Here is a 20,783-nt window from a genome sequence, read left to right as displayed (position 1 = left end):
TTGTTCACACGTGGCATCTATTGACACCAGAGAAACTCACACATAGGAAAGAATAACTCAGTTGCAGAAAATTTTTGCCAAATTAAAAACTATCACTTGAAATCTACCTTTCCTTTTAGCGCAGCTTACTTTTTTTAAAAAGTTTTTATTTACATTCCAGTTAGTTGACATACAGTCTAATATTGGTTTCAAGTACATTATAGTGATCTAACAGTTCCATCACCCCAACAAGTGCACTCCTCAATCCCCATCACCTATTTAGCCCTTTCTTCCCACCCACTTCCCTTCTGGTAACCGTCAGTTTGTTCTCCATAGTTAAGAGTCTGTTTTTTGGTTTCTTTTTCTCTCTCTTTTTCCCTTTGCTCATTTGTTTAGTTTCTTAAATTCCACATATGGGTGAAATGTCTTTCTCAGACTGACTTATTTCACTTAGTATAACACTTCCTGGCTCCATCCATGTCATTGAAAATGGTAAGATTTCATTCTTTTTTATGGTTTTTCCCCCCCTTTCATCCTTTTTTTATGGAGTAATATTCCATTGTATATGTTATACCACGTCTGTTTTATCCATTCATCATTCAATGGACATTTGGGCTGTTTCCATAATTTGGGTATTGTAAATAATACTGCTATAAACATTGGGGTGCATGTATCCCTTCAAATCAGTATTTTTGTATTCTTTGTATAAACACCCAGTTGTGTGATTGCTGGATCATAGGATAGTTCTATTTATTATTTTTGATGAACCTCCATTACTACTTTCTGCAGTGGCTGCACCAGTTTGCATTCCCACCAACATTTCAAGAGGGTTCCCCTTTTTCTACACCCTTGCCAACACCTATTGTTTGTGTTGCTGACTTCCATTCTGACAGGTGTGAGGTAATCTCTCGTGGTAGTTTTGATTCGCATTTCCCTGATGATGAGTGATGGTGAGCATCTTTTCATGTGTCTGCTGGCCATCTGTAAGTCTTCTTTGGAGAAAGGTCTGTTCATGTCTTCTGCTCATTTTTTTTAATTGGATTGTTTGTTTTATGGGTGTTGAGTTGTATCAGTTCTTTATAGATTTTGGATACTAACTCCTTTACCAGACATGTCATTTGCAAATATTTTCTCCCATTCCAGAGGTTGTCTTTTAGTTTTGTTGATTGTTTTCTTCACTGCAGAGAAGCTTTTTATCTTGGTGAAGTCCCGATAGTTTATTTTTGCTTTTGTTTCCCTTGCCTCAGGAGACCTATCTGGGAAAAGTTGCTATAAGCCAATGTCAGAGAGATTGCTGCCTGTACTCGCTTGAAGGATTTTTGGGTCTTTAATCCCTTTTGAGTTTATGTTTGTGTATGGTGTGAGAAAGTGGTTTAGTTTCATTTTTTGCATATGGCTGTCCAGTTTTCCCAACACTATTTTGAGGAACAGTCTTTTTTGCCATTGTATATATTTTTTCCTCCTTTGTTGAAGATTAATTGACCATGTAACTGTGGCTTTATTTCTGGGTTTTCTGTTCTGTTTCATTGATCTATATGTTTAGCTTTATACTGTTTTGATCACTACAGTTTTATAATATAACACGACATCTGGACTTGTCCATACGTCCAGTTTTGTTTTTCTTTTTCAAAATTACTTTGGCTATTTGGGGTCTTTTGTGGTGCTGTATGAATTTTAGGATTGTTTTTTTCTAGTTCTGTGAAGAATGCCATTGGTATTTTGGTAGTAGATTGCTTTGCATAGTGTAGACATTTTAACAATATTTGTTCTTCCAATACACAAACATGGAATATCTTTCCATTTCTTTGTGTCATCTTCAATTTCTTTCATCAGTGTCTTATAGTTTTCAGAGTACAGGTCTTTGACCTCTTTGGTTAGGTTTACTCCTTGGTATATTATTATTTTTGGTGCAATTATAAATGGGCTTGATTTCTTAATTTCTCTTTCTATTGCTTCATTATTGATGTATAGAAATGGAACAAATTCCTTAGTACAGCTTACTTTTTACAAGCTGCAGTTCCTTATCTGGTATCTTCCTCTATTTATTTTCAAAATCTAGGAGAATCTTACACTGATGATAAAAAAAATAGATTATAATCCATATTTTAATAACCATGATTATTACAAAATATTCTAGCATTTAAAATTCCTGAAGTATAATTTTTCAATTTACAGATATTAGCCTCTTCATGAAAGACAAGCCCAACCCTACATTACTAAATTATTACCATCTCAAAATGAAAACCTGGTATTTTGGTGTCTAACTCAAACAGCCAAAAATTCCTTCTATTTTAGCAAAGCTAATTTTCTTCTAGAACATTTCACATAATCTAGATAATGAGTCATCAATAATGCACCAGAAATGTTATATATATAAATGTCATGTATATAGACATACATATACATATACATATAATAGAGTATATAACATATACCCGATTCCTTTACAAGGGCCTTGTGAGACAGGTTCAAAGCCTCAAGAGTGTCTATCTCTAGAAGAACAAAAAACATTAATACATTAAAACGCAACAAAGATATGTCAAGATCTGGTGAAAGAGTAATGTGTATTCTCATTCTACTCTGTATTACAGTAGTTCTTCTTGGAGTTATAATAATGTCCTTTGAGAAAATATTTCTATGGAGAATTCAATTATTATTCTTACATACACACTTATGCTCACTCAACCACCACCACCTTACTCATCTTCAAGATGGAGGGCAGAAGCCACAAGAAACAATCCCATTCCTAATGGTTCTGATTAGGGAGAAAGGGAAGCCATGCTCCAGCACATACCCTTCTGAGTGGAGAGCCCTGCGAAAGCCTAAATGCAATTTGTTGAGAATCAAGCCAAGAGTACAGTGCCTTAAATGAACAGATCAAGCTGCCACACAAAAAACCACATTTCTGCCACTTGCAGAAAAGCTGGTGTAGGCTCTTGGGCATGAGTCTTACTGCCCTGCTGTGAGATGGCTTAACAACATTACCCTGCCAATAGTCACTTAAGCTGCCAGCAGTTGGAAAAGAAATGGGATGGAGAGAGTGTTTTCTTCTACCCTGGCCTTACTGGGATAGTTAATGTCTCTCTGGAAGCAAACTAAAGGATTAAATAAATTCATTAATATTTTTTTGATCCAGAATTTAAAGCAAAATACCCTTCATCAAGGTATTTAGAGAGACCATCAGAAAAGCTATTTGGGAGCTAGGAATTATGAACAGAATTGTTTACCCCCCAAAATTCATATGCTAAAGGCCTAACAAGGTACTGCAGATGGCCACTGCATTGCAAATAGGGTATTTAAAGAGGTAATTAAGTTCAAATGAGGTCTTTAGGTGGGTCTTAATCCAATATAACTGATGTCCTTATAAAAAAAGAGGAGATTAGGAGACAGACATACACAGAGGGGAAGGAAAAAAAAAAAAAACAATGTAAAGACATATGGAGAAGCTACACAGCCATCTACAAACCAAGGAGAGAGAGGCCTAAGGAGAAATCGACTTTGCAGACACCTTGTCTCAGACTTCTAGCATCTGGAACTAGAGAAAATGAATTTCCATCATTTAAGGCACCCAGCCTATGATACTTTGTTATAGCAACTCTGCAAGCTGACACGGGAATAGTTTACTAAAGGTAGAAAAGTCAGATTGTAACCTTAGAACTGAGATCTAAAACCACTCCCCTCTTGCGCATATCCAGGTAGGACACATTTTTATCTTGCCAGGCCATCCCCTGATGGGTTCCAGCAGTGAACATATGTAAACCCCAAATTAGAGAAATTATTCTCCTACTTAGTATAAAGGATCTTTATTTTTGCTGGAGGACCGGAACCTGGTACCTAAACACCACGTTTGAGTTCTTAAATCCGTATCTCTGAATTCCAAGACCTGCTGCCTGCATTACCCTTGTTAGCTTTCCACAGCTGATACCCAGGCCTTAGCACCCAGGTCCTGCTGCACGTGCATAATCCATTGTTCCCCGGCTGTGTGCTGGCTCTGGGTTTGGAAACACAGTACTATTCTTGGTTCCCCTGCAAGTTCCTCAAACCTGGAAAGGGCAATGTTGCAGGCAGTGTAAGTTCTTTCATTCAGCCATTCAGAAATTTGCCCCAAATTTTACAAATTTAAAATGTAAATTAGAAAGCTTCCAGAATTTTCTAATGAGAGTCTTGGAGAAAGGAGGACCCTTTGCATCAAGAAAATGCTTACAAAGCTGCTCTTTTGCCCACAATACAGATGGTCAGAGAGGCCATTTGAAATCACTAAGAAATGGAATAGGCAGTGAACAAGTTAAATTAGGTCGCTCAATTTAAAATCAACCCCTTATTGCTCTTAATATCAATCAGAAACTTGTTTACAAAATGCTATGCCAGTAATAAGAGAAATTGCTGTTTGTTAAATGGTTTTTTTTCGTTGGACAGTTCAAATCTATTATTTTTCCTTAGGGTTGTTGGCACTCTTAGTTGTTACTGAAAAAAATTATTCCTATAAATACATATAAATTCTTATAATATGCTTTTATGCTATTTTCAGAAAAATGAGATAACTATGGACGTTTCCACTTTTTATTCAATGTTTAAGCCTCATTAGAAGGAAAAGTTGTAGAATAGGAATAAATTCCTTTTAAAACTTCACATAACTTTCTTTTTTTGGTCTGTTTCAAATAGTAAATGGACCTAGTTAAAACAGGAAGTTCAGGGTGATGGCAGGCTTTATCAAGAATGGTACATGAGCAAAGAACATTTAAAGAAATTCTTAAATAGCAAAATCGATCTCAAGTGGCTCTTGTGATCTGGAGGGAAGGGAAGCTTTAGTGAGAGGAAGTTGAGAAAGGTTTTTCTTATTCCAAAAGGCTTTCCCACGTATTAGAAGAAGAAAAAAATGTACTTTGTCTAGTTTGTTGTGTTATTTATAGAAAATACTTAAATCTAGATTTTTCAATTAATTTTTTCAAAGTATAAATTGCTCATCAATGTCTGTTCAAGAGTAGGATAATTATGTTAGACTTAAGAGTTTGATTTTTCAAATTGAGTAAAAAAAATGACACCTTGGAAAATAGAATTTTTATTTTAATCTTAAAGCAAGCTCAGTTTAGAGGTGCCTGTTTACAAACTTTCTTCATTTAATTGGTTTTCTTAATATGAAATAGTATTTCCAGAACTAATTAAAATTTTATTCTAATGAATATTCAAGACCAAAATATGTTATCTTTGCAGTACAGTATATAGATTTTTAAATCATCCATAAAGGTAATTATATTTTTTTACATTTTTAAAAAGTCATATATTGTTATTGATGCCAAATGGGTTGTTTGCTTCCTCTCAGGCCATGATTGAAGAAGCCATCACCAGAGCGGAATCTTTCTCAGTTATGTATACACCATTTGCAACAAAAATCAGAGCTGATAAAATAGAAAAAGTAAGAGAGGTTTTCACAAAAACTCATCCTGCATATGTGGAATATATCTACACAGGTAATATTCAAGTTATCAGCTGATAGTTTATTTCCATTAAAGCAAATACAGGGCTATTTCTGGTTTATTTATCGTTTCAGTTGTAGGAATACATTGTTGGGATCTTTCCTTCATTTTATTGTACTTTTTTTGTCGTTGTAAGTTCACTTTTTAATCTCCATTACCTATTTCTCCCATCTCCGCCCCCACCTTCCCTCTGGTAACCATCATTTTGTTCTCTACAGTCAAGAGTCAGTTTCGTTGTTTACCTCTCTTCTTTTTATTTTTCTCATTTGTTTTGTTTCTTAAATTCCATAAAGAAATAAAATCAAATGGTATTTGTCTTTCTTATTTCGCTTAGTTTTAAACTCTCTAGCTCTATCCATGCTGTTGCAAATGGCAAGATTTCATTATTTTTTATGGATGAATAATATTCCATTGTACATATATATCACTTCTTCTTTATCCATTAATCAGTTGATGGACATTAGGGCTGTTTCCATAATTTGGGTATTGTAAATAATGCTGCTATAAACAGTGACGTGCATGTGTCCCTTTGAATTAGTATTTTTGTATTCTTTGCATAAATACCTAGTTGTGTGATTGCTGGATCGTAAGGTAGTTCTATTCATTATTTTTTGATGAACCTCCATACTACTTTCCACAGTGGTTGCACCAGTTTGCATTCCCACCAATAGTCCAAGAGAACTCTGCTTTTTCCACATCCTCACCAACACCTATTGTTTCTTGTACTGTTGATTTTAGCCATTCTGACAGGTGTGAGGTGATATCTCATGATAGTTTTGATTCACATTTCCCTGATGATGCGTAATGTTGAGCATCTTTTCATGTGTCTGCTGGCCATCTGTAAGTCTTTGGAGAAATATCTCTTCATGTCTTCTGCCCACTTTTTAATTGGATTATTTGTTTTATGGGTGTTGAGTTGTATCAGTTCTTTATAGATTTTGGATACTAACTCCTTTACCAGACATGTCATTTGCAAATATTTTCTCCCATTCCAGAGGTTGTCTTTTAGTTTTGTTGATTGTTTTCTTCACTGCAGAGAAGCTTTTTATCTTGGTGAAGTCCCGATAGTTTATTTTTGCTTTTGTTTCCCTTGCCTCAGGAGACCTATCTAGGAAAAGTTGCTATAAGCCAATGTCAGAGAGATTGCTGCCTGTACTCTCTTGAAGGATTTTTGTGGTTTCAGGTCTCACATTTAGGTCTTTATTCCCTTTTGAGTTCATTTTTGTGTATGGTGTAAGAAAGTGGTTCAGTTTCTTTTTCTTTTTTCTTTCTCTCTCTCTCTCTCTCTCTCTCTCTCTCTTTTTTTTTTTTTTTTTTTGCATGTTGCTGTCCAGTTTTCCTAACACCTTTTTGGAAGAGACTGTCTTTCCCATTTGAATATTCTTTCCTCCTTTATCGAAGATTAATTGACCATATAACTATGGATTCATTTTTGGATTTTCTGTCCTATTCCAGTGATCTATGTGGCTACTTTTATTCAAGTACCATACAGTTTTAATTAATACCACTTTGCAATCGAACTTGAAATCTGGATTTGTGATACCACCAGTTTTGTTTTTCTTTTTCAAGATTGTTTTGGCTATTTGAGTTCTTTTATGGTTCCATACAAATTTTAGAATGGTTTAGGGGTACATTATTTTAATCTGATGTGTTGAATTGAGAAGTGATTTTAAGCTTTAAGTAGAACTAGTCCTATCAGTCTAGCACATTCTTTGTGCCATGATGTTTCTATACTTTAAAAGAAGAGGTATGGGTGACTCAATCAGTTGAGCATCCAGCTCTTGATGATTTCAGCTCAGGTCATGATCTCAGGATCCCGGGATGTCTCCCTACATCAGGATCTACACTCAGTGTGCAGTATGCTTGAGATTCTCTCTCCCACTCCCTCTGCCCCTTCCCCTCCCCTCGCTCTCTAAGATAAATAAATGCTAAAATAAATAAATAAATAAATAAGATAAAATCTAGAGACTCATTTTTAAAAGATTATTTATTTATTTATTTATTTATTTATTTATTATTTATTTTAGAGAGAGAGAGAGAGAGTGCAGGGGGAGGGGCAGAAGGACAGGGAGAGAAGCAGACTCTCTGCTGAGCCCAGGAACCTGATGCTGATGCTGGGCTAGATCTCACAACCCTCAGATCATGACCTGAGATGAAATCAAGAGTTGGATGCTTAACTGGCTGAACCACTCAGGCACCCATAAACTCTAAAATTTTTTAAAATGAAGGAATGACCTATGATAAAATGCCACCCTTCCCCACATTCTTCATCAGTAAACTGGAGAATTACAGTATTTTCCTGAAGATGAATTTTTTTCCAGTACTTTCTATTTCTATTTTCCTTCTTCCAACTATTTCACACTTCAAACTTCCCTTATTTCCTTATGTTTTTGGATCATTGATATCCAAATGAGATCTGGATGGTTAAGTGTACATAAAAGACACAGTACTGGTATTATCCCTTTCCCTCTTTTTTGTCTTTGGAAGCCACTTGCTTTTGTTCATTCACTCAGAAATGCTTTTTAATATCTACTATGTGCCCATCATTATTCTGAATAAAGGAAAAGATTTTCTTGTGCAAAACTAAGAGCCACTCAGTGACTACCATGGTAAATGCACATTCCTAGTATCACATTCTCTTATTAAGAGCTCTTCATTCCTTGTCATAGTGGTTTTGGGGCCAAATCACTCATTTATATGATCAATAATGTACTCTGTTATTGATCACTTTTAAAGTGGCAGGCATTATGGATAAGATGATTCTCATTTAGAAACAAGAAAACAGCAACCAGAGAAAACAAATACCTTTTCCAGAGATGCACAACAAATCAGTGTTGGCAGCCTTCAGATTTGAACCCATGTCTTTGCCATTGAGCTATACCATTTCCTTCTGATAGAAGCCGAGATGTGATAGAAGCATTAAAGGTCCTAAGTAGTCCTTATTTTTCTCCACAATGCTTCAAGCTCTTTCGAGGAAACATATTACATAAATCTAACTAATGATGATTGAATAATGAATCTCTAAAGAAAAATGAGAACTTGAGGGCACGGAAAGGGAAGAGAAGAAAGCACAGTGCATGCTATAATGACCACTGATGCCGATTTACTTTGAGCATTCTTGTAAGGAAGTGGATAAAAATGTTTTAGAATGCACATTTCTTGTTAAGTGTTATAAAACAATCACTATTTTATTATGGATATCTTAAGAGTCGGGGGTGGGAGTGGCCTTAATAGCAAACAAAGTCACGTCTATCTAGTGTCATGGAAAATGAATTAGATTCAGCTATTTCCATTTCTATTCTTGGATCCATTGGTAATGAAGAGAAAGTCATTGAGGAGATCACCTGTTTGACAATTTCTCCACTGGTAGAATGAGTTTAGTTATATTTAACCTACTTCACAAGAGAAGTCATGAAGATTAATTAATATTTTGAAAACACTGTTGCCAGTGAGAGTTTAAAAACAATAATAACATTAATGAGCCAGATTTATGTCTCATGTAACTCCATCAAACCTGTTAGCAAGATGAATTGTGATCTATTGGCAAGATGATTCATGCTAAAGGATCTTATACATTGGAAAAGAAGATAATTATAAGTTACTAATGATTGTTTCTATTATTTTATAATTACTAATTGCTGCAGTATGACAGTGCTATATAAGAAAATAGAGAGGGAAGACACAGCTTCTGGAGGGAAAAGCAGAGGTAGAGAAAGCAGTCTTGAATTTTAAATTTCATTGAGATTGCTTAGGTTCTTGCCCTGTAGAACCTGTACTTTGGGTGAACAAGGCTATTGCACTGATGACATTACTAGACCGTTACAAATCAGTGAAGGATCTTCCCCAAAGTCATTGCTGGAATGATCGTGAAATCACTGTTATTAACTGTCTGTGTACAGTCTTAGTGGTCTGGCTTCTTTTCCCCCATGCAATTCTAAGGAGAGTGAAGACACAAAGCATAAGAATAGGAAAGGTCAAATGTTACCTTTATCATCTGGATCTCTCTTACAGGTGATACCAAGTGATTAGGGCAGGCATTGGTAGCCAAAGGCAGGAGCTAGAAAGTAAGTCACACAAAGAGAATAGATATTTTTGTTTTGTTGGCACTTCCCCAAAACCAAGATTTTCTTTTATCTGCCTTGTAGATAGAATTTAAGAAGCTTCTATCCTGACAAAAATTTATTCAGTTATTTATTTCAACAAGTAGACATGCAGCAGATATGACTGGCCAGAGCAGATGTGTGCAAACAGGCTTTTTTTTTTTTTTTACCTATACATATTCATCTTTGGTCTTTTCAGAGCCAATATATTCTATCCTATTCCAAGGGACTCAGTCTCATTTAGTGATTTCTAAAATTTAGTCTTTCTTCAGTAACTATGTAATCAAATTCACCAGCCCCCCTCCCCTTTCCATGGGATTTTCTTCTCCCTCTGGTCTGGTTTCAAATTTCACAGAGCTCAAGCATACCCAGTGTCTAAAGAGGTCAGTGGGCATGTGAGGAAAGATTCTTTTTTTCAAAGTCTGGTGCAGGCTGGTGCAGCTGCTGATTACATGGCTAATGCCACTTGACTTTGTTGGTGAGCAGGACCAAATGGGCTCATTTATGTGACACATTAGGTGACCCAAGGACACCTATATGAATTCTCCATGCTGTATTTTGGTGTAGATGCTTCCTCATATGTACACCAACCATCTCCACCACATAAGTTGGTCCTGGAACCTAGAGCCATTCTCTCAGATTCCCTTTCCCTGCCAGATGCTAGCTCGTGAACCCAGTCACCTTTTAGGTCTTACTCTAGAACCCTCCTTTACTCCACGAAGACTGGAGGTAGTCATAGCCCTCTCTCCAGCTTTCTATATTAGGCTTCCATGTCTCTTCTTTATGCTCCAGAATCCCAAGAACCTCAGGACAGAAGAAGATCAACAGTGGAGATGGATGGTTTGTTCACCTATTCATTTATTCATCGAACATTTATTGGGTACATCTATTCCAGACACTATTCTAGGGAGTGCTAGAACATACTTGTTCCTATGAAAGGATCTGACTTCAGTAATTCGTAATTCAGGGTGAATATTGGACTATGTTGTTTCATTCTTCTGGAGAATATTTTCGATTAAAACCTAAGCTCAAATGGTGGAATGGAAAGCTGACTAATTAAAAGAACGATGGAGGAGAAAACAGACAAAGGAGCAGTTTGGAAATAGAAATCCTTGCCACTGAAGGTGGCAGAGACTAGCTAGTTGTTTACCAAGCTATTTTTTTCTCTCATGTATGTAACTAAAATACATTTCCAGCCTCTCTTGTGACTCAGTAATGGCCAATAGAAGGTGAGCAGAAATAATCCATGCCACTTCCAGGCCTGGCCCATAAAACTTACATGCAGAACTCTCTTTCTATGGCCACTGCAGATAGGACCGTGGAACTGAAAGAGCCAGAGACAAAAGAAGCTTGCATTCCCTGAATGACCATATGGAAGGTCCCACCAAATACCCACATGAGCAAAAACCAAAATTCTCATGCTTGAAAATCACTGAGATTTGGATTTGGAGGTCTTTTGTTTTGGGTGTTTTTGTTGTTGTTAAACCAGGTAACTTTGCTCTCATGCACTGCCCTACATCATACACAAGTAGGCAGCTTCTCACTCCATCTGCAATGCACACAATCAATTCATGTGAACTCGATGACTAAACAAACACTCCTTCATGTGCAATCAGCTCCACCCTCAGAAACACTCAGAGTTTATACACATTCTTTTCTACTTCACACTCCTTCATCCTTCTCCGGACAACTACAGGTGAATGCTTTCATACACACATGTTGGTATCCACCCACAGAAAGATAACACTTCAAGAGACCCACTGACACACATAGAGACATAATTGTGAAGTTTTCATTGCAGCAAGAGAAATTGAGGCCATAAGTAAGAATTTCTAAATTATAGAGGTCATCTAAATAAACAGTCAACAGATGAAGGTCATAAAATCCATATCTTGAAGATCTTGGATGAGGAGTTACCCCTCTATGTTGTGCTGGATAAGTAGGTATTGTCATTAAAACTTGGAGACTAACACACTTAATTCTCCCAGCAGGGGCTGGCAGACAAACCTCCCACTCAGAAAGTCTGCCCAACTCCAGGTCACCTTCGTCAAGCCTAGACAGTATTGAGATCATTACTCCTTGGTCATGTGACAGTGCAGTGAGCCCAGCAATAGCTGGCAGAGGTGGTGGTAATGAGCAAGAAGAGTTTTCACAATACAGATTTCCCAGGCACTGTATTTTTCTCTAGCTCGCCCCCAATTCACAGTCATCCGTGTCAGGGATTTCCACACAAAACACAGATGGAAAAGGGGAAGTTATAAAAATAAATCAATTTTGAAATGCATGTGGGTATAAATATATTTAATCTTTTTACTGAATAGGCCAACTAAATTAGTGATTTATTATGAGAAAAACCCACTTCACCCTCAGTGGCAGGCACTAGAACCATATTGCCCTTATAACGTCTACAAGACTGATGAGAGAAGGTTAAAATTCAAATCTGCCTTTTGGGACAATCAGGCTTATACATCCTCAGGAACTTACCATGCATCCTTTGTTATTTGGGGAATATGGTAAGACCCACCAAAATCTTAAAGCCATACTATAATAGAGCTGTATTGCACTATGTTTCACAGAGAAAAAAAAAATTACTGAATTTTTAGCCATGTAGCTATCCATTTTTCTTATTTAAGGAAAAATTTGGTTTGATTCATGCAGAGTAGTCAGGGTATATAAAACAAATAATAATTCATCAGCCCCAGAATTATTATGTTTTCATTTATAAAGATTTTGCTTGAGATTTTTATTCATATATTCCAGCAAAATAATGCAATTTTGTATAGTTCTTATTCTTGCATGGTTGTATTTTAATAATAATAAAGTAATACAATAAGCATATCCTGTCTCCTCTTGATGAAAATATCAAGATTTATTTGCTAAATAAATAAATATTCAGTAATGGATCTATGCTTAGTAATGTTTAATAGAAAAGTTTTCTGGATCAGATATCAATTACTTTAACACTTAGGTGGAGAGAGTCATATTTTGTCTTTCCAATGCAATTTAACTCCCAGGAGTAAATATGTATGTTCAGAGGAATAATATACTGTTTTAAAATAGGCCTTTAAGAATTGCTTTTTACTGAAATTTATAACCCTGTTCTTGTTCAGTCATCATTTACCAGTAAGGATAATACATCCTTATGCTTTCTAAAACATGAAGTTAAAAATTCCTCATTTTATTCTTTCTTCTTTAAAATGTAATTTTATCATGATCATGAGTTTTCAAGATCAGACTATTTTCCTCTTTGTAACTCACTTTCTCAAATGGAAAAGGTTATAGAATTAAAGAGACTGTATCCCCAATATTATTATGAAAGTGTTATGGCCAGGTTGGTTATAAAGGTGATAAATCATCTTCTATTTGTACCACAGAATTCTTGTTAGAAACAGAGAATCATTCCCAAAGTACAGAACTCCCTCATATATAGAGCTGAAGTCTCTCTTCTTAAAATGTGAAAACGTTGGTCTTTCCAATGGAAAGTGTGGTTTTCTGGCACTGTCCTATCTTCTCAACAAGCAGTTTATTTGCCCTTTGCAGTAGCAGGTTACAGGTCTATTTGCCTCTGGTCTCCATCATCTACTCTTACCTCCCGTGATTGCATTTCTCCTGGACCTCTCTGGAACTTTAATGCATCCTGCATAGTGTGTTTTCTTATGGGATCTGACTGAAGACAGATGGAGTGGCATTTAAAGAAATATCATTTAATAAAACCCAAAATAAGTGGCAGTAATGTAAATTTTTACTGCAGCCTCTCAAGAAAAAACAACGGGTTGGGGCAAGATGGAGCTTTACAATGGGATACATGGCGGGAAGCAGGTATTATAGGTTCTGTATCCATAATGCTCAGCCAAACCTTGTGATACACACACACACACAGGTGCACACGAATATGACAACCTCTCTCCAAGTGCCCTTTCCCAATCTAAGCCCTCCAAATATTCTCCCTAAATTTATGCTCTCATAAATAGATTAGGTCCTTTCCAGCGTTAATCTATAGGACTACTGTGAATGAGATAGCTGATCCTGTTTAACAACTATATAAAAATTTATAAAACACACTTTGTGCATTAATCTCATTTATGGCTTTACCACCCATCTCTTTTCCTCTTGCTCTATTTTCTTCAAACATTCTTTTACACTTTTTCTTATGTCATATGTATTTATGTAAGGCAAGTCATTACACTTCCTAGTGGGATATAAACGAGTAGATTACCAATTCAGATAGTCAGAAAAATTAAGGTTTTCAGATTATGTAAGGCTTTTGTTATGCATTCTTGGTTAACTATCCAAGAGACACTTTCTATATGATGTAGAATCTAACCAAAACTGAAAAAGTAATAATTATGATAAAGATCAAGAAAACTTGTGCTAATATACATTCAAGTTTAATTATTGGTAATAACTCCATAATAATGTTATCATAAAATGGCATCACCAAGATGTATTCAATTTTTCTATCTTTGTACTAGCTGTGAAAATTAATTCCTAATCCTCAAACTGTTGGGATGTCTTAAAAAGATATTCTTCCCAGATAGTCAACTTGAAGAATTTATAACTGCCTTGCATCTCAACTATAATATTTTAAGGATTCCATAGAATTTGTATAAATACTGAACTACTAGCTAAATCCCTATAACAGAAATCTTTGGTTAAATCCCTGTAACAGAAATCTTTGGTTTCAAGTGGTAGGAATCACAGCTCAAACTGACTTTAGTAGATTTAAGTTTTAAAAGGGTAGGGGGAGACATGGAATACATTGACTTATATTATTGAAAGATCCACAGGCAGCACTGCCTTTAAATGCAGCTTACTCCCAACAGCTCACTCACTGCTCTGTTCTCTGCAGTCAGCTTCATTCTCCAGTTCTGCCTGGTGTTCCACTACACATATCATCCCCTCAAGTGCTAGGACCTTGGGTAATAGCAAAATGTTCAAAGATCATCACAGATTTCAAATCACACTGTCCTGAAGAGCAGTGAGTGCCTCTTCCACACAGTCCTTTCTTATTGACCTAAATTGCCCTTATGCTTATGATTGAACCGAAACTGAGGTCAAGGTAATGCCATGGATTGATTGGTCTATGTCAATTAGGTCTTACTTTTAGAGCAAGTAGAGATTGAGAAATTCTCTGAGGGGAAAAAAAGAGGTGAGAAGGGAATACATAGGTAGCTAACCAACCAATGTCGATTCTAATCTTCATATAGTGCAAAAATATAGCTAGGGCGTCTGGGCCGCTCAGTCAGTTGAGTGTGTCTGACTCTCGATTTCAGCTCAGGTCATGATTTCAGGATCCTGAGATCCACCCCATGTCAGGCTCTGCGTTCAGTAGGGAGTCTTCTTGGGATTCTCTTGATTCTCTGTCTCTCTCTCTTTCTCTCTCCCCCTTTGCCCCTCCCCTGTTTGCTCTCTCTCTCGAATAAAGAAATAAATCTTTAGAAATATAGCAATTTACAGGAATTATAACAATATTGTATTATTTCTTTGATTGTAAGTCTAATAAATATTGAAGGGAATATCAGCATCTTTAATGTATGTATTGTCTCAGGTCTACATTGGTGGGGATGGAATTGAGGAACTGTCCCAGAATAAGTACAACACATCAGATTAAACGTAAAACTTTGGATTTAACATGATTTCCAAATGAAGTGGAAATGGACTATGCATAAAAGTCCTGCAGAATTATTTGTTTTTCAAAGTTTACATATGGGTTATGAGAAGACACTTTAGAATTCAAAGATTGTTTTTAGAGAAGTAGACCAGCAGCCTGAAGTGAAAATTAAGAATCTTAGGAATGGAAACCAATTTTTTCCACTTGCATCAGAACTCTGAAATTATAATGAAGGTCAAAGAGAAAATGTGGCTCATTATACAAAGATTCATTATACATAGAACTTTCTCACACATCAAATGCAAAAATCAAAATATGCTATGTTTTTAAAGTAGAAACTGTTTTATTATTTATGGGGGGCAATAATGATAACTTCCTGCAAAGTTGCTGCCTTTTGCTATTTTCTTGCTGATGTGAATTTGTGGATAACTTCCAAGATAGAAGTATTGGCATTAAAAGGAGTACAAGATAAAACTCAGAAAATGGTTGGGAAAGAACTAATGACAAAGTGTTGGCATTACGAAGGTACTGCAGAAGCTAAACTCTGAGACTGATCAGTAAAAAGAAGTCATATAAAACTGACATGGTCCCATCTCATACTGAGCAATTGGGACCTTTAGAAATGAGATTTTGCTCTAACCCAAAATGTCAGATCATTCTGTTATGGACAAAGGGCAGAGAAATGACACAGACACCAGAAAAGAGAAAAGGAAATGAAACTTTGAGAAAGGTGATAATAGGGCATTAACAGATCTGCATACTTCTAAAAGAGTTTTTAAATTTCTTGTGCTTTTTCTTTTTAAAAAATTTTGCTTTGAAGAGTTCATTCATAACCTGTTGGCTGTGCTTATGATGAGGCATCTAACAGAAAACACTGATCCTGATGACCTCTATGCTTTTGTACTTAACTTCCAGAGAGTTTAAATTTTATTTTACGGATATTTAACTTATTAACACTTAAAGCTATCCCTCATCTACAGAGATGAGTCTGCTGATCTACAATCAATAGTTCATGTTTGAGCAGATGCTTTTCTTGTGTTGCCAACAGTATCACTAAGTCAGACTCCCTCTATTAACCCAATCTTCTTTTGTGACTATGAGTTTGTATTTCTCTGAGAACAAGCTGCAGCAAATGTACAACCCAAATATGAAACTAATTTTTTCCATCCAGGCAAAGCTGCTCTATTCATTTGAGCATTTACTCCACTGAATTATTTAATACTGATTATTTTATTTCTCTTACTCTTCATAAGTTGAACAGAACCACTTAAGGTTTAGGTAAAGTAAAGAACAAAGTGTGTGATATTTTTTCTAAGCTTAGTGACAAAGAAATAAATCACATCTCAGAGGCTCTGAACATTCTATTCGTTCTTTTTGAAGTTCTTTTTCTGAAAAAGATTTTTGAAGTTCTTTTTTTTTTTCCTGACCATTACAAATTCAGGACTTGGAAGAGTTTGTTTTTAGATTCAAATGTTGAAGAGCACCTACTACATGCTTGGGGAATGAACATAACTTGAAGATGTCATCCTCAAGAGGACTAAAACTCATTGAGAAGATAAGACATAACCCCATGAAATCTTGGGAAATTCACCCTGGAGTGAATGGTATAGACTTCTTTAAGAGTTTAAAGGGGAATATTGAAATATTCAGGAAACCCTTCATGGACAAGATGGGACTTAAATTACATACATCTGGAAGGATAGTCATTGACTGAATAAAGGGAAAAAAGAAGAATATATAGGTGTTTCTCAGTGGAAAGAACTTTGTGAACAAAGAAAATTTCAGAAGCAGGATAAACCTGGGCTGGTATACGTTAGTGAAATCAGCAGAGTTGATGATAAAGGTTTATAGTGGAAAAAACATAGGAAATAGGTACAGATTGTGAAACAGATGCACAAAACTGAGAGCCTTGAATACCAGGAAAGAAGTCACTGAAGTTCCTGAGGAAGGGATGTGACAACCACAAAGGCGATATTCCAAAAATGTTCATTGGGTGCTGATGTGGCATGAAATGCTAATACTATGGCATGAAATGACACTAGTGGCAGTGAGACTGGTTGGGTAACTCTTTCTGTAACTCAGATGTTAAGTGATCAGAAATTCGACCAGGGTGGTAGGAATGGTTACGCTAAGAAAGGAGTTCATATGAGATGTATTACAATGGGCAAATTTAGTTCGTTTTTGAGACTCAAATTTCAGGAAATGAGAGGAAAGAAAAGTCAACAATGGCTTCCAGATTTTAAGCCCAAATAATTGGGTGAATAGTGGCTATCCTTATAACACATTGGTGAAAAGGAGGGAAGAGGGAAGTTGTGTGGAGACTATAAAAATCACTTCTGACGAATACATTTGATGCATTGTGGTAATTGCTGTAACGAGGAGCCAATAGCAATGTCCCAGGAGGCATTCAGAAATGCTAACTTTGAATTTGGTGAAGATTTTCAGATCAGGCTATATTTGATCTCTAATCTTTTGGTTAGGAGTAATAGCTAAAGCCACAAAAATAGAGAACTCCCCCTCCCCCCACCAAGAGTATATGTATGAAGAACCAATCGGTGAGCCAGGGACAGCTTGGAAGACCACTGAATGAGAAGGCGGAGGATCAAGGGAGAAAGATGAAGCAGGAGGTGTATGTGTATGTATAGGAGAGAGGGGGAAACAGAGACAGATAGAGAGGAAGAAAGAAAAGACTGTCACTGAACTCCAGGGGGTAACTTGGAGGAGGAGGAGGAGGAGAACAAAAGAGCAGAAGGTCAAATGGCATGAATGACTGGGAGACCTGAAGACTGGTCAGGCCCAGCCTTCTGTGGGGCAGTAAAAGGTTCTTGATAAAGGGCAAACTTTATCCTCTTTTGCTGAGGTTAGACATCTTTTAGAAAGAACTGAAAGATTATGCCCCTGCAAGAAACTCAATCTGCATCATCTATCTTTGATACTCATTTTTTAAAGTATCTGCTGCCCTAATGTTAAGAATTTGGCAGACATAATTTGGTTATGTCATACCTGCAAACTGATTTTTTTAAATAATAAATTTGGTCACGGTCATCTGAATTTCATCGCTAACTCTGGAAAGTTGTAAAAGAGCACATGAAGATATTTATTTCTTCTCAGTTCTTCTGGCATGACAGAACCAAAGAAGACATTTTTAATCAATTCAACTTTCCTACCAAAGAACAATACAATCTGGTTAACTTTCATATCCATCAGGGGCACAGGGCTTTTCGGACGTAGGTAGAGGTTTATGAGCATAAAATTGAGAACAATTAGCACTCAAATTAATGTTACATGAGACTCAACATCTGGTAAGTGTGTCGTCATTTTGGGTCATAGACCACCTGCCAGGGTAAATGTTCATACAGCTGCAATTTACTCTGCATACAAATGGAATAAGAATGATACTTTAAAAAATATTTTTTTCTAAACTTAACAGTATGAATGTAGGAGCCTCTCACATTCTAAAACTTCGACTAGAAGTTGATAAACTGATCGAACTTAGAAGATGAAACATATAGGATTGAAAGGAACAGAAGATACTTGTATTCTCACAAGCACGTTTATAATCCATTAGCTATAGTGCTAGCGTTAGTTTCACTAGTCAGTCTAACCACTGCCACTATTAATACCAGTCTCCTCTTGATCCATCAAATATTTAAGAACAAGAAGACGTCAACCCCTCAAAGTCCTCATGTTATTTATAAAATCGAGCTCTCAAACATCCGGCTGCTTCTAGCAATAGAGCTGCACAGAAGATGACAAATCTAAAGATGTCCCCTGCAAACCCGCTATAAACACCAGCCCACGGACAGCATAGTCCAATCGCTTCTGAACGTCAGCACTCTGGGGCCTCCTGTCACTTCGGTGTAGGCTTTAAAGTTTTAAAGGTGTCCTGCCAGGAGCCCTCTCTATGCAAACAAATTTCATCCCAGGATCCAGAAGCTTCTATGTCTAGATACCCTCTGGGTTTGTGCGGAGGTCAGAGCAGCCATAACACCTACGCACACCTGTTTGGGGGGCCTCTGGCCATCCAGAGGTACCCAAGAAGCCAAGAACGTTCCCATAGCACAGCCCCCAACATCATCCCCAGCATGGCCTGCAGGCCCTCTGGCCTCTGAGTCAGGAAGCAAAACCAGATTAAAGAGCAAACCATAGTCAGGGATCACATACTTCCTGTCCTCCATCTCCGGAGTATGCTAATTCCTGAAAATTCTGACACATTATAAATGCTGGCATCTTACAGAGTGCTAAGGGATGACCATGATCAAAAGAAATGTGATGACCGTATGTCAGGAGGGTGAGCTGCGTCCTTTTGATTTCTACTTAGTTGCCTTTTCACATGATCTGGTTATTGGCAACTTCAGCAAAACTGGCGAGCTCTTCCCTTACTGTGTAGAGCAAGACAGTATTAGGTTGGAAGCAGAGGATGCATCCGTGATCATCCGCTACAGATTTCAAAAGCAAAGAACCTGCGGCATTGAAATGCAGAAATCACATTTTTACCTTGTTTATAGAAATGAGACATCCTTTAACAAAGAAGCAGTTCATAATTCAGACACCATCTACAGAGGTATGTTGAATCTGTGCATAAGGCACACCAAAGTCATCTATTAGTTCTGAGATTCTTATGTCCTTATTGTGCTTTTTTTAGATACGCCAGGAAATGCTCTATGCAGAATCGTGTCTGTTAAAACCATCTCTTTACTGGCTTAGCCATGCTTCTGGAACACGTTTCCCATTAATTTTCAGAGTGATGATTACTATCATGGCTAAATTGCCATGGGGATGGCTTTGGGAGTTAAGTTTTGATGTCTAGCTGCCTGACTTTCGATTCTGACCTCTCCATCCATGTTTTCCATGTGTGATCTTAGGCAAGTTTGCAGCCTCTTCCTGGAGCTTCGGTTGTGCCATCTGTAAAGTGGGCATAATAATATGCTCTGTCCTGCATGGTTGTTGAGTGAAAAAGATAACTCCGGGGATCCCTGGGTGGCGCAGCGGTTTGGCGCCTGCCTTTGGCCCAGGGCACGATCCTGGAGACCCGGGATCGGATCCCACGTCGGGCTCCCGGTGCATGGAGCCTGCTTCTCCCTCTGCCTGTGTCTCTGCCTCTCTTTCTCTCTCTGTGACTATCATAAATAAAATTAAAAAAAAAAAAAGATAACTCCGAAAAAGTGTACAGCACAGAAGTGCCGCAGATAAGTGCTAGCCCTCAATAATATCCAGGGATTGCCTGATCTTGAGTCACCAAAGAAAAACTAAAGCATGCCTGATATATTCTGTTCTGTGTATTTAAAAGATATTTTGTGCTATTTTAATTTTTCAATAGTAAGCATACGTTAACTCTCTGCTTAACAAGCACACCCTATTTACTTAACCAAAATGTGCCAAAGAACTTTGAAAAATTGTTGTTCTGGGAAAGGTTTAAGGTGGCTACTGCATGTGAGGTGACGAGGTACCATCATGGGAGTGGGTGGTCTGTGCTCCAGGCTCCAAACAAACAGCTCTACTTGTATCAACTTTAAATATTGGGCTTCTTAGTAAATTTTGGTTTGAACAAAGGGTTCTGCAGCTAAAAACAGGAATAGAGGATGCCAGAGAGGGTGGATAAAAACACTCATGGTTTAC

The 20,783-nt window shown here is 37.0% G+C and overlaps 1 protein-coding gene across 1 annotated transcript in view; it reads left to right on the top strand.

Annotated features, from left to right (window-relative positions):
• The window catches only part of SPATA16 (spermatogenesis associated 16), a 195,259-nt gene that overhangs the window by 130,780 nt on the left and 43,696 nt on the right, over positions 1-20,783 (top strand). The window contains exon 5 of the mRNA XM_055308435.1: positions 5,300-5,447. Within this exon, the coding sequence (XP_055164410.1) occupies positions 5,300-5,447 (148 nt within the window). The remainder of the gene's footprint in view (positions 1-5,299; positions 5,448-20,783) is intronic.

Source organism: Nyctereutes procyonoides, unplaced genomic scaffold (assembly GCF_905146905.1).
Source record: "Nyctereutes procyonoides isolate TBG_1078 unplaced genomic scaffold, NYPRO_anot_genome, whole genome shotgun sequence".
Classification (NCBI taxonomy): Eukaryota; Metazoa; Chordata; class Mammalia; order Carnivora; family Canidae; genus Nyctereutes; species Nyctereutes procyonoides.
Note: the sequence above shows the minus strand (reverse complement) of the source record. Positions and strands in the feature narration are given on the sequence as shown.